Source organism: Onychostruthus taczanowskii, unplaced genomic scaffold (assembly GCF_017590055.1).
Source record: "Onychostruthus taczanowskii isolate IOZ18803 unplaced genomic scaffold, ASM1759005v1 scaffold54, whole genome shotgun sequence".
Classification (NCBI taxonomy): domain Eukaryota; kingdom Metazoa; phylum Chordata; class Aves; order Passeriformes; family Passeridae; genus Onychostruthus; species Onychostruthus taczanowskii.
The window spans coordinates 1,413,436-1,437,453 of NW_024503013.1; the positions used below are offsets into that span (position 1 = coordinate 1,413,436).

General features: G+C 38.0%; 1 protein-coding gene and 1 non-coding gene across 10 annotated transcripts in view; both read left to right on the forward strand.

Annotated features, from left to right (window-relative positions):
* CEP295 (centrosomal protein 295) overlaps positions 1–23,995 on the forward strand; it is a 42,488-nt gene extending 18,493 nt beyond the window's left edge. For 5 of the 9 annotated variants that reach the window (XR_005953559.1, XR_005953561.1, XR_005953560.1 and 2 more), the window contains 17 exons: positions 506–597; positions 729–1,794; positions 2,736–2,907; positions 3,050–3,202; positions 4,595–4,831; positions 10,199–10,305; positions 11,813–11,927; positions 13,530–13,763; positions 15,255–15,415; positions 15,645–15,801; positions 17,888–18,531; positions 19,187–19,360; positions 20,557–20,674; positions 21,240–21,446; positions 22,008–22,116; positions 22,209–22,744; positions 23,627–23,673. Coding sequence is in view for 4 of the 9 variants with exons in the window: in XM_041417012.1 (XP_041272946.1) it covers positions 506–597; positions 729–1,794; positions 2,736–2,907; positions 3,050–3,202; positions 4,595–4,831; positions 10,199–10,305; positions 11,813–11,927; positions 13,530–13,763; positions 15,255–15,415; positions 15,645–15,801; positions 17,888–18,531; positions 19,187–19,360; positions 20,557–20,674; positions 21,240–21,446; positions 22,008–22,116; positions 22,645–22,744; positions 23,627–23,674 (3,894 nt within the window). In the remaining 5 variants the exon portion in view is untranslated. The other 4 variants (XM_041417012.1, XM_041417013.1, XM_041417015.1 and 1 more) reach the window with 4 other exon arrangements.
* LOC121342566 lies at positions 11,471–11,554 on the forward strand. The gene has a single exon (XR_005953573.1). It is a non-coding gene; the product is annotated as a small nucleolar RNA U2-19 (small nucleolar RNA).
* Positions 23,996–24,018: the final 23 nt, after the last annotated feature.

Sequence of the window (24,018 nt, forward strand, 5' to 3'; positions counted from 1 at the left end):
TATAGACATAACCTTTTTCAAGAAGGTAAAAAAATCATAGTGGGAGAAAAAAGACAAAAATCTGCCTCTGTTTAAATCTCAAACAGCTGCTTAAAGAAGAGAAATTTATGGAGGATGTTGAAGGAAAGTAATCTTTTTATGTATAAAATCTTGCTTCATTTGCACAACCGGTTCTCTTTTGAGAGCCTGATTACCTTGGAAATGCAGCTACATTGGCTCATTGCTCCCTGAGTTTGCAGGGTATATTTACCTCTTTAGGCTGAGCTGCTGTAAGCACCATTGATTTCAATGGTGTGTGCAGAGAGGCTGTAGCTGTGGGCCATCTGTTCTAGAATCTCCTTTAGCTTCATTGCCTCAGGCTGAAATCTCACACACTTCAAACATGGTGGTACCCAGCAGCTCCTGTAAACTTAGGTGCAAGATCATACAGCTTAAGGTTGATGCCATAATAGTTTTCTGTGAGTTAGTTATATATGTTGTATATGTATTATTTTATTTTGATTAGACTGGAAATGTATCAGAAACCAGGAGTCCAGGAGAAGACAGTCATAGACAGACGATACATAATTTTCAACAACGCCTTCTGCAGCAAAAAAGGTAAGTGTCTTTATGAATGCAAAGTGTCTTTATGGAATGCCTGTTCAAAGTAATTTGAATTGCCTTGATTATTGAAATTGCTGTTTCTTTTTGCACTGCCTTGAAAAGATTAATGTTTTCGTTCTGTTCAGGTTGCACAAACAAACCATTGAAGAAGCTAGAAAGAATCTACAGGAGTATCAGAATACACTGAGGCAAAGGTACTTGTCTGCTTCTGAAATACCTCTGAGCACAAGGGAAACAAAACCCATTAGTTTAGAGCCTGTCTCAGAGCCACCCCTACAGATGCAAGGAGCACAGCCAACACAGTACCAGGCACCGGAACAAGTTCATGCCCAAGAGTATGTGCGGTCATTACCTGTGTTTTCAGGAGCAATGGGTATGTTGGAAAAACCATCTTCACAGAAGCAGCAAGAGCAAGTGCATAATATTTGTCCTGGAAAATCAGTGCAGTTTTCAGAAGCTTCAGAATTGAAGCATGGAGGGTTTCACTTGCCCTGTGACTATCCTTCACAGGAACAAGTAGGAATATTTGAAACTGCCAATAATCACATCAGAGAACTACTCCAATCCCATTTACCATCAGGGTCAGTCAGGAAGGAAGTGACTGCAGTAAGAACACACCCAGAAGCACACCAACAACACTTTATTATGTTGCCTGCAGAAAGTTCCTCTGAGTCTTCAGAAACAGTACACTCTAAAGAGTTACCTCAGAAGATATCTAACTGTCCAAACAAGACAGAAGCTGGAGAACAGCATCCATTTAAGACATCCCTCATGCCAGCCACAAAGAGATCAGCCTTGTCTGATGCTTTAGCCTATCAACAGGGATCTGTAGAGAGCAGCAGCAAAACAAGCCCTGATCAACCTCTCAAGCTTTCTGAACCCACAGTTCTAGCACATGAAGAATCTAAAGTCCAGGGAGTTGAGAAATTCTCAGTATCAAAAGCAGGAGATGTATCTTCGTTAAATTATTCTGGTATACTGAGCTTAAGGGACAGAGTGTTGGCCTCATCAGAAAGCATCCAAGCTCAGCAAAAGTATTTGAAAGAATTGCAAGAGCAGCTAGATGCACAAAGAGAAGCTCTTCTTTCTAAACAGAGAATACAAGAAAAACTACTTTTACAGAAGCAAGATAAATTGAAGGAACAGATGCAGAGACAGCAACAGGCTTTGAAAGAGCTTCTAAACAAGCAGGTAAGCTTTAGATACACTTTGCATGGGTAATCATCAGTAGATGACCAAACCTACAAGTCAATGCCACAGTGTACCCCATGGAGTGTTGATAGTTTTAGGTGATTTCCCATAATGAAAATTTTAATTAGGACTTGTGATTTGTAATCAGTGCTTTTCCTCTGTAAAGCTCCAAGAGCAGTTTTAATAAGTCTAACAGAAATACTGTGAAGGTCTGTGCTTGGCGTCTGAACATAATGCCTATTGAAATTGTTGTCTGAAATACCTTTAGGTAGAATAGTCTTCATATCTGTAAATGCACCTCTATGTGTAAAGCAGCCCTTATATTAAAAATATACATACTTAATACCTGAAAGGATATCATAAGCATCTTGAATAAATCATTTTTAAAGCTTGTCTTTTTGTGTGAAATTGGTTTGGCTGCTGCAGTCTTGAGTTGTAATTTGCTTGTTTCTCAGTAACAGAAGAAAAATCCAAGTTTATTTTCGAGCTTATAAAGAGCCTCCTTTTGTCTCTCCTTGTGTTTTTGGTTTTTTTCTTTAACAGAAGCCATCTTAGAAGAATAACTGTTCACAGTAGTTCCTGTCTTTTGATTTTGCAGTTTCCAAGCAGCTAAAATTCTGGAATTCAGGAGCTGGAAAACTAAAAGAGACTTTTCAGGAATTGTTCTTGTTAAAAATGATGAGTACTCGATCTAATCTCACAAAGGCCTTGAAAATGTAACTAATTGTGTTTTAGCACATGATGTTTGTAGAGCTCAGTAAAATACCTTTATGTCCAAATGTTTTTGTGAACTAAGCAGATCTGTCTGGTGTCCTGCATAATTGAAGTACTTTCTCAATGTACTCAATATTGTCCTGCATGGAATACACACAAGAGAAAATGCTCTTTTGATAAATGAGTATAAATACAAACTTACATAAAACTGCTTCCCCCCTTCTCAGGTGAGATATATGTGCCCAAATGAAGAAATGACAGAGGCACAAAAGTCTGTCAGGATTAAGATAACTGACTTCTTCCAAGTCTCAGAAAACTACCAGCAAGAGAATTGTGCCAGGAATAAATTTCACGGGAGTGAAACAATTTCACGGTGCATTGGCCCAGTTGAGCAAACTGGTAAGGCTGTTATGGTGTTTTTCATTATAATTTTTATTGCTTTACAGCTGAGATGGAGTTCTCTTCCATCTCTCCGACTTAATTTGAAGAGTGTGTGTGTTTGTACACATATTATTACAACATAGTAAACTTTGTTTTACAGAACAAGCTGAGAAAGTTCTCTGTAGAGAGCAGAAATGGAGATCTTCCAAACCACCAGTGACAAAAGTCAAGTTAAGGCTTGGTTTGGAACAACATGAACTTAGTGTTATACCAGAGGTAGACACACCGAAGAGTTGCAGCCTCTCCTTGGCAGGTAATGTATAAAATTTAATGCTGTTATGAGTAATAGATAGGAGGAATATAATCTTTTCTGAAGAATCTTTGAGATTTTTAGGAAATTATAGCTGATACTTACTTGCCTTTCTTAAAGTATAACTTATACTGGCAAAGTTGTAGTTCAGAAAAGTTTTCTTCTCTCAGTGTCTGTCTAGAAAAACTCAATTTAAACAAAATGTAAACACCAGAAAAAGAAAATTGAGTTACTCCATGACCTGAGCTCCCTGTTGGTATTTCTTTTGGGCAGGATTTGTGTTAATAAGTAGTTGTACAGTAACTCCAAAGAAAAGTTGGTTGATTTTGTTTAAAGGTTTACTTTTTGATTATACCAAGAAAGTGACTATGAAATCTTTCAAGTAAGGTGTTAGTATCAAGTTTCTACAGAAACTTTTAGACCATCTTTTTAAGTTGTTTTTTCTAGTTAAAAAACACTCATTGCAAAAATTTGGAGAGCAGTAAAAATTTTATGAATATATTTGTTACAGTCTGCTGGCAATGCTTTGCAGTTCTCTCTAAGGAACATTATTTAACAGGTACCACACATCCATGTTTTCTAAAGGTAAACATTTAAATTTTTTTCAGTGTCTCTTTACATTTAAAATGTAATGCATATTTTACAAAGCTTTTTATGTTGTGTTCTTAAAAAGGCTCAGCAGAACAATGTGAGTAATTACAGGCCAGTCAGGCTGGCATTCCTTGCAAAATAATGAAACAGCTGATACAGGGCATCCTTAATTAAAGAAAAATAATTAATGCTAGTCAGCATCAGTTTATGCAGAAGAATTCTTGTTGGACTGATTTGATATCTTGATTAGATAGCAAGTTCTGTTGGGAAAGGTTTTGATGTAAGAATATATTTAGGTTCTCCAAAGCACTTGGCTTAGTAACTTAACACTTAGCTGTATAATACTGTTATGATCCATAGGTGATTAATTCTTGTATTATCAAACCATTGGTAATGGTTGGTAGTAAAAACTTTTATTTGATTGGGTGGCCAGAAAGGGCTGTTTTGTGGGCTGGATTGTAGAGAAAAAAATCTTTAAACCACAGCAGAGAAGTTGTATTGCCTGTGGATCTGGAGAAGTTACTGCAAGTTTTCTTGGATTTGCTGTGTGAAAAAATTTGTTTGAGATTTTTTTGAAGAAATACTGTGGTGGAGTTAGGAATTAGTTTTTGAGAAGTCTATGACCTGCATAATCTTTCAGCTTCTATAGTACGTATGTATAATGTGTAATGATGTGATATGGCTAAATTCATTAAAATGGAGACCATAAAAATTCAGCAGTTTATTTCTGTAGAATAGAATGTGCCTCTTAATGTTCCTCATGAAGTGCAAAACACTTCCTTTTTATACCTAAACTTCTTACAGGTGTTTTAAATTCAGGTAAAACAGATGATGGTACTGGAGAAATTTCTCAGATTTCGACCTCTGGGGAATTTGCATGTGTGAAACATCACAGTCATGCTCTTCGTGAAGTTGCTTTTCCCTCGGGCATAACAAACTATGAAGGAAAAGCCTCCAATGGAAGTCCAAGGCAAAGTAGTCCATCAGGAAGATTATTACAAGAGTTGCTGAAGATGGCTGCTGAAACTTCATGTGATTCAGGTGAGGAAATCTTCTCCCTTCGAGAACGCCATTCAGCATTGCTGATTTTGCTGCTCTTTATTTGTAGAATATGATCTGTTAAAGAACATGCCAGGGTTATTTAATGCTATTGAATTTTGAATGTAAAAGTGTTTCAAGAAGCACTTGTTTCAGAATGAATGAGTTTTTATCTATTGGGTGTTTTGTGATCTGTTACCATTCTGGTAACAAGTCCACATTGCAGGACACTTCGTTGCTGGTCAACAGTTTCTTGTCTGGGGCATGTGCTTTTGACCTGTAACCTTTAGAATTGTAAATGTTTGTAGGTATTCAAGGTGGGAACCTACTTTGGGCAGACCGCTGGTGTTCTGGATTCAGTACCCAGTGATTCTTGTATTGATACAAAGGAAATCGGTGCTTAACAAGACCTCTGGAGTGTTAATGTGTTGATGTAGACATCCACTGAAAGATCAGTGTGTATAATAAATTACTTAAAAATATGGTTGAGATAAAAAATAGAAAGCTGGAGTCATCGTCAGCTCAAAAAACTTTGAAAGAATCATGTCTTAGGTGTGACAGACACAAAAATTGAGAATTGTAGAATATTTCAAATTTAAAGACGTATAAGGTTCATAGAGTCTGACTCCTTGCTTCTCCCAGGATTACCTAAAACTAAACCACTGCCCAGTGCTCCTTGAACTCTGATGGCCTTAGTGCTATGATCACTTCCCTGGGGAATGTGTCCCAATGACCAACCACCCTCTCAGTGAAAAACCTTTTCCTAATGTCCAATCTGAGCTTGCCCTAATGCAGCTTCATTATTTCCTTGTGTCCTATTGCCTTGTTTAGTGTCAGGTAATTATTTTGTATCTGCAATTTCTATTTAATTAGGAAGTTGTAAGCTCACAGTGTATTAGCCTTGACTATCAGCTTGTGAGATTAACAGAATGCTAGAGCTGAGCCAGACACCTGGCATTCTCAAGTAGCTGTGACAGCTCTCCTGTCTAGGAAAGGTCTGTGCATAGCCAGTATTCAAGAGAGGTCCATTCTGCTTTGACCTTTTCTACTAGCCATCATAGGCTTTTCACATGCTCCACTGAATATGTCAAAAGGAGCAGCAGTGTAATACTGTAAGGACTGCTTTAGCTCTATTCATGTCTGTCTCTGAAGAGCTTTTATTGAACAAGAACATCTTTGAGGATAGGCCATGTTCATAGGTGGCAGAGTTATTCTGATTCCATAAAATAAAACAAGTTGTTTTGGTTATCAAGAAAAAGGTTTTTTGTTAGAAAGTTTTGTGAACGTTCAAAATAATTTTGTTACAGGGACATTGAAACCTACTAAGCATATTATGGGTAGCTTGACTGGCTTTATAAAAGAAAAAATATTACTAGTTTGTAAAACATTCACTAAAGCAATTTGAAGCTTATTACAGTACAGTTTTCAGTATCCATCTAAAATATTATTGGAGCTGCAGAGGAGTTCTCAGTAACTTGGCAGCTTTCATATGCCTGTTGTTACAAGCAATACAGCTATGTAGTATGTGTCTCCTGGTTTTGCTAGAAATTTCATCACAGGCCCTAAGCTTTAATTTTTCATTTCATTTGCATTGAGACATCATTTCCAATTCAATCGAATTTCCTTGGAATTGGAGTTGTTTTGAATAAGTACATATAAGCTCATTTTCCTTCAGCTGTTTCTTTATTTCTCAGAATGCCCCTTTTGAAGTATATCTATCTTTGAACTTAAATTATATGAAAACATTTTGTCTTTTAACAATATTTGAAGAAAAGACTTGTATTTTTCTGAGCAAGTTGTAGAACCGTTGCTGGAGCAGCTGTTACCAAATTAATATATCTTGGTGTAGTGCTTTTTTACATTATAGACTATTGTATATGAACAATGCAATAGTTTATATAAGAGGATTAGGAAACTTTATGTGAACGTCTACATTAAAAGGAAAAACCCCAAAGCTTTCTGTGATTATATGTTTAAGAGGATTGCCCTCTTGAGCAGATCAGCAACCAAAAGTGCCAGCAATAATCTTGAAAACATGTAGGCTGTGAGGCTCTCTCTGGTACTTTCAGTAACTAGTGTGGTATTTCAGCAAGAAAATCTACAGTCCCTTGCACTTTAAATACAGAGTTTCTGAAGGGAAAATTTAAGGTTCATTTTAGGTTGTTGCTTATGTTTTTTATTTTATTTTATTTTATTTGGTTTTTAAATATTTTTTGCTACTTGATTCTTACCAGAACATGTTTGCATTTTTTTCATGTTTTCAAGATGTAATTGTATCTCTGCAGGTAAGAGCAATTGAGTTCTTTGTGTGATCCTTGACCTTGTTCTTTGAAGTAATGTTCTTGCTGGTTTGAACCTTTGACCAAATAATAGAAGTCTTTAAAACTTAGGAGTTATACTGCTTTCATGACTACAGAACCACTAGATGAGTACAAATCCCTAGTCACTGCTTACATGCTTTTTCAAATCAGAAATAAAAGATGAAAAGAGAAAGTTGAAGTTGGTAAGTCTGCTTTTTACATGCAGATGTATTACCAATAGAGGTGAGTTTCCTTTGATAGGAGAGTTGCCTTGGGTAACAGGCAGTTTTTTTGAAAAGTCTGTAGTAAGCTGCCTATATAATTTGCCTCTCAAATTTCAAGGCAGCCATGTCTGTAAAATGGGTCTTAAGGACTGCTTGTGGTTAGGTGGGGATGAATTCCTGTGCTCAGTACTGAGTGGTTGCAAGTGCTACTGACCAGCTGGTTGCAGCCAGAGGACAGGTAACTGCTGAAGTAATGTTGCATTGAGTGCCACCAGTCAGTCTAAAATCTGAGTTGCTCTTTTACACGTCACTGATGCATTGATAAGATGAGTTGGGAACTTTGGACACTTGATGTTCTTTCCAATCCTATTTGGTTAGAATGGGCCAATAGAATTCAAACTGTTAACAGGGAATTGCAGAGTAACCCTGCAGATGAGACAGGCAGTTTGATAGGATAAACCTGATTTCCTTAGGAAGTCAGCCTGCAAGCAGTGACTAGGTTTGATACATACACCTCTTCCACGGTGTTCCTTGAGAGCACATCAGCAGGCTTGTCTCTCTGTATATCTCCAGTGGTTCCCTTGAGCAGTGTTCCAGATGTGATTATCTTCATGTGTTGCTACTCTGTACAGGGATGTTATTCCAAGCATGACTTTATTTTGAGATCCAGGCTGACCTAAGATTTCAGTTTATCTTTAGTAATCACAAATAGTTGTCTATAATTTGGCATTTCAACAGACTGTCTTTTCCATTACCAGTTTAGCTTTTGTTTGTTTCTTTGTTTGTCTACATGGCTGGATTTGGACTAATCCCTGTCTTAACGGAGTGGTTACATTTTCTGTAATTCGTCTTTCAAATTGCACCCTAAAATAATTGTTGCTGTTTTACTGCCATTCCTCCTGGGGGAAAAAAGTAGCATTTGGGTTATTATAGATTCGGCTTTTAAATACAAATTCTTTGTGACATTGTGGTGGCCAGAAAATTAAAACATTAAAGTCCCATGTCAATGTCAGGATGCTGTAAGGAACAAGAACCTTGCACTGTTATTTTAGAGGAGGGAGAGAAGACTGAAAAACCTTCTTTTATGAATCACCAAATACAGGATTTTTACAGATATTAATATAATAAAATCATGGGATATGGGCATGGATTTTTAATTAAATAATTTGGTTTATAGCATGAAATTGGTACTGTTCATCCCTGGTATTAATATCACAAGAACAGTGCAGGTCATTCCAGTTCAGTAATAAAATATTTGTAACACAGCTGTCCACAGAATTTATATAGAAGAGATTATTAAATGCTTGAATCTCATCTCTAGTGTATCCTGAATTACTGCCTGTCATGGTGATATTCTAGAGAAAATAAAGTATCTCTAATTTTGATGGAATGGTATCAAGAAATGGAGAATTATGTGGTAGCTTGTTCCAGCATTTACTTTTTTATTACATTTTAAAATAAACAGTCTATTTCTCGTTTCTGAATCTCTGGCAGGCATTTCTAGACTGTGCTTCTTGCTATTACTTTAAGTTTAGCAATCATTTGTGCTATGCATTTTTTTCTCCTATGGAGATATTTAAATAGCAATTGATTAGATGATTGCAGTTTTCATGCTTCTTCGAGGAATTTTTTTGAAGGCCTTGCTTATTCCCACAATCCTCTGTCTCCTGTATCTTGCTCCAAGGAAGAGGAGTAGACTTGAGCTGAGTACTTGATCTCTAATAAACATGTTTTAGATGTATTTTCATTCATGTTTTGTACTTTCTCCTAGATGTCTACTGGGTAATAGTGGCTGTAAGAAATCTTGGATTTTTTTTTCCTCTCCCTGAAATGAGTTTCAAAATGTTTCGTATTTATTGAGAACACAACCTTTATTATTGTCATATCATATCAGTCCATCACTGCTGTTGCTTTACAGAGGAAACGTCTCGCTTTTTTTATAGTATGAATTAGAACAGCCAGAGTTTGCCATCTGGTAAGAAGCTGAGCTTCAGCATATACAAAGTACAAACCAGTGTTAGGATTCAGAAAAAGTTAGATCTGCCTAAGTAGAGAGTCTTGTAAAAGCTGGGGATTTGAAATGTCTGTCATTAGCAGCCTTTTTAGAATTGAGAGAAAACATGCCTACTTTACCTGTGTTTAATTTCAGTTTCATACTTAGTATTTCTTTCTTGAAAACTATACTGGAAATAAGAATATGTATTTGTTTGTGACAGTTAATTTATTATCATAGAATTGGTAAACTTTGAAGGTGCTTATCAGTACTGAATGCAGAAATTGCATTTTTTGGGTGCTGCTGTGGTGATCTTTTTTGCACAGATACTGATCTTACTTACTTTTATGTGTAAGAGCATTACAGCAAAAGTGACTCAGTTCTGTGGTATTAGTCATGCTTTAGTTAAGCAATTCAGTTCTTCTGGTTTCTCTGATTCACTTAGAATGTCTGCTTTTCTTTGTAATCAGTGTAATGGTAGATTGTGAAGGATTCCCCCACTCCAGTGAAATTATTGTGAAACTGTTATATATATATGCAATATATGTGAAACTGGCAAAGCTACGTTTCATTCTGCTAAGCCAAAACATGAATTGTGAGCTCTTCCTGCCTGCTCTGTGGTAGGTAGAAATTACAGGAAGGTGTGTCAAGGACCACAGGGCGCTGATGAAATTGGTGATATGGTGCAGCAAAAACCGTTGTGTGGGTGAAAATGGTTAAGGACGGGCAGAATCAGTGCCCGGAGAGCGAGGCCAGCAGCAGTGGGGTGTTACTGCCCTCTGCTGGGCATTGCTCACTAGGAACTCGAAAATGGCTTTGTGTTCCTTATTGCTTCTGTTACTTTTGTATTCAGCCCAGTCCCAGGATTCTCAAGTGTCTCAAGATTCACCAGTTGTCGCTACTGAAGGTGGAGAGAGACTTAGAACAAGTTCTGGACCATCATTCAGGCTTGATAATACGGTTGGTCATAACAAAATAATCATAAAACTCTTTATTTTGTGATGTAATCTGTTTTTCTCATATTGGGTGACTAAGAGTAGGTGCACTATTCTAGATGCAGCAGTAAAACAAGCACCAAGTAAAGAGGTAACCACTGTGATGCATCTTCTGGCTCTGTTCCTGTTCATACAGCATGGGATGCTGTTGCTCCTCAGTCAGGGCACGCCATGGGCTTACACTCAGCTTGCTGAGACTCCTTTTTTACAGTGCTGCTCCCCAGGCAATCCCAGCTGGGACTGGTGCTCTGCCTTTGTCCTTCCCCAGTGCTGGACTTTGCCCTTGCTGAATTCGTACCATTCCCGTAGAGGCAGCCTCAGAGGTCCTTCTGGATACCAGCACTGCTGTTCAGTGCTGGTATCCAGAAGGATACCAGCTCTTCCTGCCTTTGTGTCTGCAAATTTGATAAAAGTGTGGTGTCACCTCCTCTGGGTCATTGCCAAAGACAGAGCCCTGTGTACTTGTTCCCCACCTCCACAGAGTGTGTAACCCTTCAGTCACTGACTTCTGAGCCTGATTATCCAGCCAGGTTTTTACCCTTCTTACTGTCCATCCATCCAGGTTGCAACATCCAAACTGGGATCTTAGAATATTGTGGGAGTGTTAAAAGCCTTGCCAAAACCAGCACCAGTGTCCCTCCTTTCGCTCCCTCAGATTCCATCATTTTGGTAGCAGATTAAAACAGTATTTAAAACATTCTGTTTATGACATAGATATATAAATGTACCTTGGGATGTAAATGTTCTGCATGTGTCTGTTCAATACACATATATGCATATATATATTTATAGTAGTACGTAATGAGAAATGTAGCAGAAGGGTTTCCTAGATTTTTTTTTTCTTAGGGCACATTTTAAGTCAGCATTTGGGAAGTACTGTTCACATCTAATTCTTCAAAATTTTGAAGTACAAGAACCCTCATTATGTGCTTTCTAACTTTGTAGAGCTTACCTTAGAATTAAAGAAGATAATGCTTTAGAAGGTTTTGTATATTTTAGTTTACTTTCATAGAATTAGATTTTAAGTCTCCTGTATGCAAAAAGTTCAATATTGGAAGTACTTGTAAAGTTCATGAGTTTCCAGTGTTTTGCATGTATGTCCCTCTGAGATCCACAATTCAACTGAAGTGGGTCTGTGATGAGAAATAGCCAAATCTGACCACCAGAAGATAAAACAATCTTCCAGGTGCCATGATTTGTATGCAGTTCTGAGAGGCTTTATATGAGAGTGAGTGTGTGTATGTGTGTGTATATGAGAGACATAGAGGGGGGAGGGGGCTGTTGGGGGGTGATGTTCCTGGGACATGGGGTGTGAATGTGTTGTACTGAGCAAGGATGAATCTATATTTGCCTGACTGTGCAAAACATGAAGGCTCCTACACTTGAACTGAGCTCAGAATAAAATGTGTGGGTTTAAAGCTTTACTTCTGAACATGTGAATACATGGTCATAGGTGTGTTACTTTATCCTAGGAAGTGCCAGGTTCAGAGGCTTCTATGCAACGAATACCCTGTGATGGAACTTCAACAGTTTCCACTGGCACCTTTTCAACCAGTGAAATGTTGAATGCAAGCCCGCTTGACACCGGTTAGTGTTCAGGTTTTGTTGTTCTTGTAGAAGGAAAATTGTGGTTTAATTTTATGGCAGAATGCGTCTAACTCGCCCGACATAAGTTCTGAAATAAGCTTATGTCAAACTTCACTGAAGGTTGATTAACACATCTTACAGAGTTGAGTATAACCAGTCTGTTTTCTTAGGTGCTCATGATTTTTTACTTTTATGATAATTTAATATTATTATACATCTGCTTTGGCAAAGGATATTTTGAGTTTTATTATGCAACTGTAATGCTAGCAGCTTTCAAGTGGCAATTTTTGTTTAAAAATTATCTTCAAATGATACACTGATAAAAGTTTTCTAATCGGTATATATATCATGGGTTATTGCAGAGCTATGATTGTCTTGCTGTTAAGAGACTTGTTCCATTATCTGCTTGTCACCACAGGAATTCTTAATGACTTATTTGTGAAAATATCATTTGAATGCCATAGTGCCTTTTAATAATTTTCTGGGAAATACGTGTTCTTACTATTTTTTGTCTGTAGTCTGCCTCTTGATGTTAGTTTTTCATAAAATTAAGAACAATTCCTTTATAATAGATACATAAGTGCTCTTGACATTATTACTTGTGAACATGGAAGTGAGTTTGAAATTGGTTAGTGACCCTTGGATTTACTTACTTTGAGGCTTAATATTGAGTTATTCTGACACGCATGTGATTTCTTAAGAAACATACGTATATGTGTTATTCCATGCTTGTAAATCAGTTTCTGAAGATTACAGTTTTCACAGCCTGAGATTTCAATGGGTAAAATTTCATTAGAGTTCAATAACATGAGGGTTAAATTTTATTTTAACCCTAATGTTTCGAACAGATGTTATTTTGAGTAATAAACCTTATAACTCAAGTGACACATCTGTGTTTTATTGATGTAAGAAAGCTAAAGCTTTCATTTCTAAGAAAATTTTATTGTAATTTTTCTTTATTCTTTTTTTAGTTGTGAAAGAAGAATACCAGAAGTTTTCATGAAGAAAAATATCAGATGTTACTTGACTAAATAAATTTTTCAAGTCTAGCTGTGTCTTCACCATACACTCAGTGCTTAGTAATGACCTTTTCTGGTAGCTTTGTGCAGTTCTTCTGTAAGCTTGTGGATAAAGAAGGGTTAGTGTACTGTTTAGGAACATGATTTTGGTTGTCTTGATCCCTTGGATTTCTAGTGTTGGTATAAAGCAATTTCTGTTTGATCATGAATAAAACTACTGTGGGGTGTCATGAAGATATTCAAGATCACATGAAAGGATTGACGCATTTATATGCAGTAGATGGTAAAGATGTGCTAGGTAGCATAAAATAGCAATATTGATTCTTTTCTGATTTTATTTCAGTATTTCCTAAGTCTACATGCTGTAAAAGTGCTATGTACTGACTGCTCCCTAATTGGATATTAGCAACTTTTGTTTGTGAAAATGTGTGGTAAGGTTTGTAGGAGCGTTGACAGAAGACAATTAAAGAAACAAAACCTCAGAACTCTTTATGAATATTTCAGGATACTAAGCACTGTCTTTTCAAATTATAATGTCAGTAGTTTGTATGCAAAACTGTGAGCATGTAACTTACTATTTCAGGATTGTCTTCTGATAGTAAAGAAGATGGAATTTTGAGAGAAACAGGAAGCCACCCTTGGAACTCCTCGCTTCCTTTTACCTCGCAGCGAAGGCAGGAGAATTTGTCTGGAGCATCTGAAAGTCAGTTGTCTGAAGGAGAGATGTGCTTTTATAAAGAAAACCAGATACAGCAGATCTTGGGGAGATCTACTGGGAACTTGAGCTCTTGCTCAGAAGACAATACACATTTCCAAGGTATTCATTATTTTATAGCATTTTTGTGCTGCTCTCTGATCATACAGAATGAAGAGCTTGCTCTGTGTTAGGCATTGGTCTGTATTATTTACATTCCATTTACATTTTAAAGTCAGTAAGGATTCTGCATGCAAGAATTCAATACTTTGTTGTTCTTGGAGCTTGGTGTTAGATATATGTTCACAAAGATTATCTAGTGCAGAAAAAAAAAGGACTGACAAGGTCTCTGTCAATTCTGTGCAGCTTCCTGCCACTGTGGCTGGGGTGCTGGCTACCTGTGCCATTTTTGTCATTTCTTTGTGCACAGCTTTCACTTCAGGAGGGTAGAGAAATACTATATAATACTTCATTGTTCACAGTGGGGCCACATAGTTGGTAAAACTCTGACTGGCTGGCTGGTGGGAGTTTTATGCTCTCTAGAAAAGTGTAGCGATTCAAAATGTAGAAAATTAAGTACATCATTATTAGCTATCATGAAGATTTAATTTAAATCACTTCTTCCTGGAGTGTTTGAAAACCTCAAATCATCTAATTATAGATTAATCTAGACCTGGAAGAACCTTCTAGTTATGTGACCCAAATTCTCCTTCCTGCTCACAGCAGAGCCAGCTTAGACCCACCAAGCAACATTTTAATAACTTTCTTCTTTTCTTGTTTTTTTTTCTTTTTTCTTCTTTTCTTGCATGTTCAAGGAGACTGCATTTTCTTTCAACTGACAGAGGACAGATTCAGATTAAATACTAGGACAAAATCAATCATAGTGAGGGTGTTGAGGCACTGGTACAAGTTGCCCAGATAAGTTGTGGATTCCCCATCCCTGCAAGTGTTCAAGGCCAGGTTGGATGGGGCTTTGAGTAACTGCTCAAGTGGAAGGTGTCCCATAGCAAGGGGTTTGGAACTAGATGATCTTTAAGGTCCCTTCCAACCCAGACCATTCTAGGATTCTCTGTGCTGTACCTCTTCAGAGTTAGTAGGCAGTTGACATTTTTTGTACCACTTCCCTCACACCCCAGTTCCTCTTTTAAGATTGAAAAAGTTCAGTTACTTAGCTGCTCTTAGAACATCATGTGCTACATCCATCCTCTAATCATCCTTGTAGCTCTTCATTGCTCTTGTTGTGTTGTGAGTTTTGTACTGAGAAACCCACACTACTTCTGAGGCAGTCTCGTAAGAGCTGAACAGAAAGCTTACAGACTTCACCTTTTCATTTAAAGAATAATAAAATTGAATCAGGGTAGCATTTTCTTACTGCTTTTTGTAGCTGCATTGTGTCAGAGTCAAAGAATTGGATGCTGTAAAGATTTATTTTTCAGCTGGTAGTTGTATACCTGCAGAATTCTATATAGGCTTTATTTATTGTATGTAGAAAGAGTTCATGATATATCCATTGTTTGGGGGTTTGGGGTGGGTTTTTTGTTTGTTTGTTTTTATTTTGGTTTTGGGGGTGTGGGTGATGGTTGTTTATTTTTAAAATAACCTTTTCTCTTATAGCTCTAGCAACTGAACTCTGTTTTCCTGAAATGGAGGGACCTTTTCCAAACTTCCATCACCAGATTTTTCAGCCTTTGGAACCAAGTGTTGACTTTGATACATCATCATCCTCATCCTGTTCTCAATACAGAATTTCCCAACACAGTAAAGAATTTATCAAGGTACTGCAGAAAAAACTGTGGTGGAGGAAGTGCTTTGGCTGAAGATTTTTTAAGATTTAAATGCATAATCCCTACACTATTTAGAAAAAAACACAGTTATTTTTTATATATGTAGATTGCTGGTTGTAGCAGAAACATGACCTAAAAATCAAAAACTACCTTTTTCTTTTTATCCTTCATATTTCTGAGAAAATTAATCTGAAATCAAAAATTTTTTTTATGCCACTAGACTTCGGAATTTTTAACAGGAAGTCCAGATGTGTCTACATTTCTAGAAGAGGAAAACTCTGGTCTGAATGGACAAAGAAGCAGTCTTCCTTCTAGTCTTGAAACAAGTGGGCAAAACATTTCATCAGAAGGATTGGTTAGGGAAAACGTTACTCCAGGTATGTTCAGTGTACTTTTCAAAATCAGCTTTGTGCCAGTGTATAAATACCAGCCCTTAATGTGGGTTTGAAATGGGGGCAGATCTCGCTTCTCTGAGCCCTGCTTTGAAATGTCTTAACTCCACTGCACTCTCACACAGTCTCCTCCACCACCTTTAATGATAGAATTCCTAAATTTTTTAAAGTTCATTTCTTAAGCAGTTATGACTGTGATACAAAAGCAAACCAGGTATTCAAGTCACTGTAACGGATATTGTGTTACTTACTCCTTCTGTGGTGATTTGGTTGGCAAAGAAATACCAACTCTGGCTGAAACTGTCCTTTTTCAAGTATTTGTTAATGTATATCCATTACTTTATAAGTTTGAGTAAGGTAAGGAGGTTCCAAAAATTGATTAAAATTTTGTTCATGTGTTAGAGTCTCTCTGAACTGAGTAATTTGTCTTTTACATACCCTGTGTTCTTCAAGAAACAATTCCACTTTCCCACTGTTAAGTCACAGCAGAATTGTGCACACTGTGATACCTGGTTTGATTACAGAACTGCCTTAGGTCTCTACAAAATAAAGTGGAGGACACGACAGCAACTTTTGAGCTACAGTATTATAATTAATTTAGTGGATTGGAAGTCTGTGATTTAGTTAACTGCACCTTATAGCAGGAAAAATATTTTGTGATATTTTGCAGTTTAAATTAAATTAACTTGATATTTCTTGTAATTCTAAATTCTAAAAATTCCAAATGCAGGTAGTAGTAATCGAAGTATTTCTGGAGCACGTTTCAGTGTTTCCAGATGCTCCAGGAAAAAGCTGAACAGTAACAAGAAGTGTATATAATTACACAAAAATCAAGTAATAGATGTAGTTATAATGTAAATGTTACTGGTCAGTTATATTTGTGACTTGCAAAGTAATAAAAAATGCTAGAAGAGGTTGACACTCCAAGGTGTTGTGATTGATCACGGCAAATAGGATTTAGGAAGCTCCATTCTAACTTCAAACCATTCTGTTTCTAAATTGCTTTAGACAGAATCTTTGTGGTTTAACTGCAAAATCTTCCCATCTCTTAAGTGTTTTTATAATCCCAAACCAATTATTGTTGTGCTTTAAAAAGAGGGAAAAAATAACATAAGGAACAGGCTAAGCAAGTAAAAACTATTTGGGATTGATTGTTCAGGAAAGGCTGATGTGCAAGTGCATCATCCAGGGAATTTTCTGTTGATGGCTGATGTCGCAGTGTAATTCTCCCCTCCCCAGTATTGTCAGCTGTTTATCAGCAGACAATATTCTTTATACATGTAAAACTAGATATTTTCTGTGTATCAAAGAATGCAAAAAAGTGTCTAAAGGAAACCATTAAAGTTTTCTGTGGCACTTTCCATGTGTATAAAAAGCCTGGTGATAGCACAATGCTGTAGTCTGTGTAACTGATTTCAGCAGACTTAGGACAAAAAAAAGTGATTTAAACAACACTGTTGTCTGTTTGGCACATGCTGTTCTGCTGAAATACCTCCCCAATAATTAATGTTGATACCCAGTCTTTCTCTTTGCCCAGCCTCTTCTGGGGAAAAATGGTATCTTGACTTCTATGCTCAGATAAAGAAAGATAATTTAGGGTGCAGTAGTGTACCTTGTAGGAACAGTAGTCTCTGTTCCAGTTTGAATGTTGCTTTCTACTTTGAAGATTTTCTACCCAAGTAGTGGTGTTTTGGATGGTTTTCTTTCTGGTTTAGAGACTTTGTTGCAGGCCCAAAAGAGACTCAGAGGACTTCAATTTACAGACTATAAGCTATAAAATGTTCTGGCTTCCAATGTAGTTATGTCAGCACCATCACAAAGTCCATCCCTAAACATACTCTAAAAGCAGCAAGAAGTGTTGTTTCTTGAAGTTTTGTGTACAGTGATGGAATAATTTTCTGTAATGTTAATGGCATTATGTTTGAGGAAACTTGCAGTCTTTTAAACAAAATGTTCCCTTTTTACTAGACTTCTTGTTATACATTACTGAAAAGTCTTCTTATAGAGAGACTTAAAGTGGAAATTCTGTTTTGCTAGCAAGAAGTTTGACTTCTGACACTTTTTGAAACAGGATCTGAAGAATCTTTTCACCCACTGCAATTAGACTGTACTCTGAGTGATGACTGTCAGAATGCTGATCAGCCAGGGAATATGAACATTGTGTCACAGAGACCTTTTGAACAAACCCCTGGAATTAAAAACAGAGGCAATGAGAGCTGTATTACACCTGCAAGTGGATATGAAGAGCTGTCAAGAAGTATGGGTTGTATTAATCTCCAGTGTTCAGCGGAAGATCTGCAGAATGAAAGTCTGATTCACCTGGAAAAGCCAAAATCATTTTATCAACTAGATCTCGTACCAGTTACAATGGATGAATCTTTCCCTCAGCAGTTAGTAAAAGAGACTGTGTCTTCTGAAAAATTGCCTTTGGAGGCACTTGGTAAGAAGAAGGACGTGAAGCTTCCTGAAAAATCAGTTCCTGTAGATGAAGTAAATAAAGCTGTGGAGCTGCATTCTCAATGCAATGTGGATATAAAGGAGCCAGACCAAAGCTTTCCAGAAGGACAAGAATCTCTGAGGGTTCTCAGAGAAACCAACTTGGAAGACTCAGACATGGGTTTGCACACTGTTGTACAGCAGAACAGTTCTTTATTCCAAGGACATGAAAAACATTCTCATGCTGCGCCCAGAAGCTCAAGTCATGTTCCAGTCTGGGTGAGTTGAACAAATTTCCAAAAGCAGGGGTTTTGTTGTTGCACAAAGTGCGTTAGACCTTTAATATCTGAAAGCTTGGCAAGTGTTGATTTTTCAATTCTAGTTCCTGTTTCCTGGAGTTTTGCCCTACTACTTCTTCCAGATCCTAGCACTGAGATAATTAGCAGTAGTTTAAATGAGCTGAGTTCCCACAATGGTTGGAGGAGCTGCAGCATCCCTACTGCATCTCCTTCTCTTAGCACCAAGTGATAGAGCTCATGCAGCTGGGTTACGTGGCATGGGGGCCTCACTGAACAGCCCCTGGCTCCATTTGGAAGCCTGAAGGAGATAAATAAATTAACCAAAGCATAAGCAAACTTAAAGAAATAGCGTTGATGTAGCTTTAAAAAAAAAATGTTTTCCCCAGAATTAAGTAATTTAAACTTGTGGAGAGGGGGAGTTTTTATTTATTTGGTTGCTTTGGGTTATTTGTTTCAGTTTTTTGAATTCTGATATACAAATATTCTTTCTGCATTTCATTTACTGCCTGGGCAGGTTTTCTTTTTTCTGTATGTTAAATGAGCTTCCTTTTTCTGACAACAGTTGTTGCTATTGCTGAAAATACTGGGTTTTTACTTTTTTTCCTTACTGATATCTTGATTAATTTATTTTCTAGGAGACTGAGTCAGGGCATGGTATTATGGAAGAACCTGAGCTCACTCTGATAAGCTCCAATGACATCAGTATTGTAGAATCAGACAGTGAACATCCTAACCAAGAGAAAATTAAGGAGGATGCAATGCAGAACTCAGCATGTGTGGATCAGTGTGAATGTAATGTTTATCCTGAGGTGAGCATTATCTAATGTGAGTCTGGTTTGAACTTAGTATTAATCACAATAAGGAGAGGCCTCATTGTAGCAGTTAGTCCACTGTTGAAAAACAAGAGGTTGTTGGGTTCTCAAAGTTTTGTAATTGCTTTGGATCATCTTGTTTGATGTTGTGTTTTCCAGACAGATCGAATAGGTTCTAAATTTGGGATATTCCTTAGAGTCACTCCCTCGTCACTAGATAGAGTTTGGGAAGGCTTGCTGCAAAAAACAAAACCATCTTGCTGGTGTTTGCAAGATTGAATTGTATCTTTCTAATTGAAAACTGGATGAAAGGAGAGTGTGGGATAAAATTAAAACTACAAGGTAGACAGGAAAAAAAAGGAGAAACCCCTCACCTTGTGAGGATGGAGCCATACCAGACTGCAGCAGCAGTTAGAGGGAAAATTAATCAGCTCTTCATAACTGCCACACTTAATTAACCTGTGGTGTTCTTTTTTGCTGCTTGCTTATATAAAGCAAAGGCTTTTGTAAACTGCAGAGGGGTGGGCTGTAATTACACCATAGTTTGGGTGCTGAAGCACTGATGTAGAACCAGTGTCTACAGTGTAGAACTGTGTCTGTTAGATGAACAGATCAGATCATGCACTAATTGCAAGAGCCATCTAGAGAATTCCTGAAAGTGTCTTAAGGATGGGTTTTTATCAAGTAGCTGATACATGGGAGAGGTGCAGGTTGGCAGCAGGAGGCTGTACTGCTGCAGTGGGTGTCATCTGCCTCTGGGAAAAGGGGGGAAAAGACAGAGAAGGAAGAGAGTGATGGGAAGAACTGAAGAGAGCAGGAGGAAATTAAAATAAATTGGATTTGCAGACCTGTATTAAGAACACGCAATTGAAATCTGGTGGGCAAAAGTCTTTAATGGATGTCTTTGGGTTTTTTGAGGTTTTGGGTTTTTTGGGGGTTTTTTTTGGTTTTTTGGTGGTTTTTTTGTAGGTGTTGTTGCTTGTTTTTTTAAGTTTTAAAATGTTTTTAGAAAACAGCTTTTTCATACCTATTATCAAAATCCGTTTCTGATTTTTCTTTGCATCAGGCATAAAGGCAAAAGCAAATCTTTTATTTGTATTGGGTCTGTGCTAGTGGTACAGTAGTACTGCTTCACTCAAATTTGTCATACATGTTAAGCATTTCCAATCCAATCACTGATCCTTTTGAAACAGGAGAGAGAATTTCTACCACTAGCTCCAGATGCAGATGATTCAGCTTTCATAAGGCCTGACAGTTCTCCCAAATCGCAGAGTCCCAACAAGAGTCACTGTCCATCACATCAGACTGCAGGTAATATGTGGTTCTTCAATACACTGAAGTAGAAAGTATTTTTTTAGTATAAAAATCATCGACAAAATACACCTCTCATTTGGAAAACTTAGAGCTGATTTTACTTAGGCAAGTGCATCCTGCTGTTCAGGCTTGGTCTGTAATACCTTTGACTGAGGCTTAAGTGTGTGTCACATTGACTTGTCTCTTCCTGGGCCAGGTTCTCTCTCATGAAACTTGAGAATCTCTACCACTATACTTGTTTGGTTTTGTAATTACTTCATTTTAAAAAAATCTGTGTCCTTTTCTGATTTGTTGTCATAATTTATGTACCTTTGTTTATTTCTCATTTTCTGGTAGTCCCCCCAAGTCCTGTAGCCAAAGAATTGTCCTTTTTCCTATTCTTATGGTGATTCCATAGGGTCTGAGCTGCTGCTGGTTCTGCAAGGTGCCTCATCATTCAATGCCATTCTCCTCGTGCCATTTACAAAAGTGCTCAAGCTCAGCATTTTAGAAAAACCTGGAAATGCTTCATTGCTCATTATTAAAAGTAAAAGATGTGGAGACTTTTCCTTTTCTTTCACAGTGATGCTACTGGAGTTTGCAGCTACACCCGGAAGTTTACAAAAATATTTTTTAAAAAGAAAGCAGAATTTCATCCAGGAATCTCTGAAAAGAGTAGAAGCAATAAAAAATAAGGAGAGAGAAAATGAAAAGCTGGAAGCAAGAAAGCTTCTAGGAGGAAAGTCGGATAATCTAAGAAGCAGACAGAAGGAGTCTGGTCTTCTCTCTGGTAGGTTTATGTGGGGGGCAAGACACAGCATTAGGCATCCCTTCAATTGATGTTTCATATCAAATAATAGATTTTATATTTGCTACATGTTTGCTATTGCAAACTGGGATATTCTTTAATTTGTTTTCTCAGGGAATCAGGGAGCTTTGTTTTCCCTCACTGTCTGGCTGCCTGTGTTGTAAAGCCCCTTATGGGGGCTCTTCATATTTCTTCATATTTCATTCAGCCCACCATTATCGTCATAAGGTGCCTCGGCAAATCACAGCTGCCTAGCACAGAAGAGCCATGTTATCAAACTGGTGCAACTCTAGTGCCTGGTCCTGGGGACTTGGAGGTCGGCTGTGGAGATCCATGGATGGCCTAAAGCACAGGCACCAGCCTCAAGAATGAGACTGGGGGGATTTATTTTAACTCGGGATGTAATCTCTGTTGCTTCATTCTGCTAGCTTGTCTTGGGTTTTGTCATGACATTTAAAAATCTTTGGAAATTTCTCATGCTTTTGAGTTAGCTGAACTAGAGATTTAAATTTAGGATATGTTTGGCTTCTTTTTTTCCTCTAGGAAAAAATGGTGCACTTGCCAATCAGTTGAAAAAAGTAGGAGAAGTGAAAGTATCTTCTCCAGAGGATAGGAAGTCTGGAGAAATTGAAATGCACCAGCGTACATCCAGGTATTGCATGAACACAAGTGGGAGAAGTTTAATTAAAAAAAAAAAAAAAAAAAAAAAACAGAAAAAAAGTAGTTAATCTGTGTTTTGTGAAGGCTGCTGCTCAGTCTGTGCTCTTCCAGCTGGATCCAGTGCTGCTTAACACTGAAGAGGTGGGAGAGGCGCCAGGTGTGTTTGATGCAGGTACCTGCTGGGAAATGCCCTTGCAGAGGTGGCACTGAGGAAGGTCACTCTGCTGCTGTCACCCTGCTGAGGCAGCTGTGCCACTTAATGCCTGACATGGGATGAAATATGATGCCAAGTTCACAGTTGCACTTGGGAGCAGTTACAGGCAACAAGTGCAGCTCCAAGCAGGGAAGGTTTGTTTGATGCAGCTGAAAAAGAATTTGAAGTGATTCTGGATTACCAGAGAGTGCTGTCAAATTGTCCCAATTGCTAGCAACTGAGCCAGGGCAAAACCTTGTTACCCTGCTTCATCTTTGCCACTTCCTTCCTGCCCAGACATTGATTTTTTTTTTTCTGTTTTCACAGACTTTATAATCAGCTTGCAGAAGTAAAAATTAGAAATGAAGAAAAAAGAAGGCAAGAAACTTATGCTAAAAACAGAGAAAAGGCTAAAGAGTTTCAAAAGGTGATGACAGTTTGCTAGCGTTTTCTTGCCCTTTGGTCTCTTGATTTCACTGAGCTTCCTTCCAATCAGAGTAATTGAGATGTGTGAATGGGGACCCTCAAACCAGTCTGGATGTTAAGTGATGCCATTGGTACAGCCCACGTAGGAATTTTCTTGTCAACAACTGAGCTCGTTTTCTCTAAAAAGTATCTGTCTCAGGCTGAATATTTTTATGACCTAAGCTTGAGCAAAAAGGCTCCAGCTGCTTGAAACTCTGTAGCAAAAGAATGGCAGCCTTTTTCTTAGTCCAGACTTCACTAGATTTCCATTTTAAGGCAGCATTCTGGGTTTGGTGTTTTTTGGGCTGCTTTGGCTACTCCAGGTAGAGTAAGAGTCTGGGCATGCCCAAACTTGAAAGGTGCAAGAATCTTGTCAGGGTTTTGATGGCAGTAGTTGTAGAATAGGGTTGAACAAGAGGCCTTAGGTTTGTCTGTTCCCCCTTTCCCCTGCTGTGCCTCAGACAGCTGAAAGGAAGGAAATGCTGGATAATCCTAACAGGCTGTGGGGAATCCAGGTCCAATTCTTGCATTTAGCCATGACCAGCTCACCTGCTCTGTGGTGGAAGGAGTGGCTTTGTTACATTGTTTTACCATCATTAACAGAGAAGAGAAATAAGCACACTATCCTCATGCCCTGTAATCTGTGGCCTCTGGAACAGAGGCGGCACAGCTGATGTTCTGGTACCCAGCCATGCTGGCTTTAGGACAGTCACTTCAGCTTCAGTACCGTTCCAGACCAGCACTACCCATTGCTGATGTTCTGGTTGCAGTACCCAGCCATGCTGGCTTTAGGACAGTCACTTCAGCTTCAGTACCGTGCTCTCATGGTTTGCTGTATTTGCAGAAAATGCTGGAGAAACTGCGAGCCAAGAAGACTTGGAAAGCACCATGACAGGGCAAGAGTGAGCAACAAGGACACACGGTGGTGTTTGTACAATCCAGGCCAATGAGTGGTGCAGCCTCTATGGTGCACTGCGAAGCCATTTAGGAATCCTCAGCTTTAAGCTGTAGGAAAACTTGAGTACCCCAAACCCCCGTGGTCCCCTGGTCAGAGCTCACCACAGCAGATGGACTGTGCTGCTTTCTTCATTGTTTGTCTCAGATTGAGTTACTGGCCTGAAAGGCTTTTCTTATATGTTAATATTTTAAAGAGATACTAAGTTTTGTAACATACCTGTATAAAATGTTTTCAAATAAAGTTTTAAAGTTATTAGAATCTCTGGGTAACAGAATATT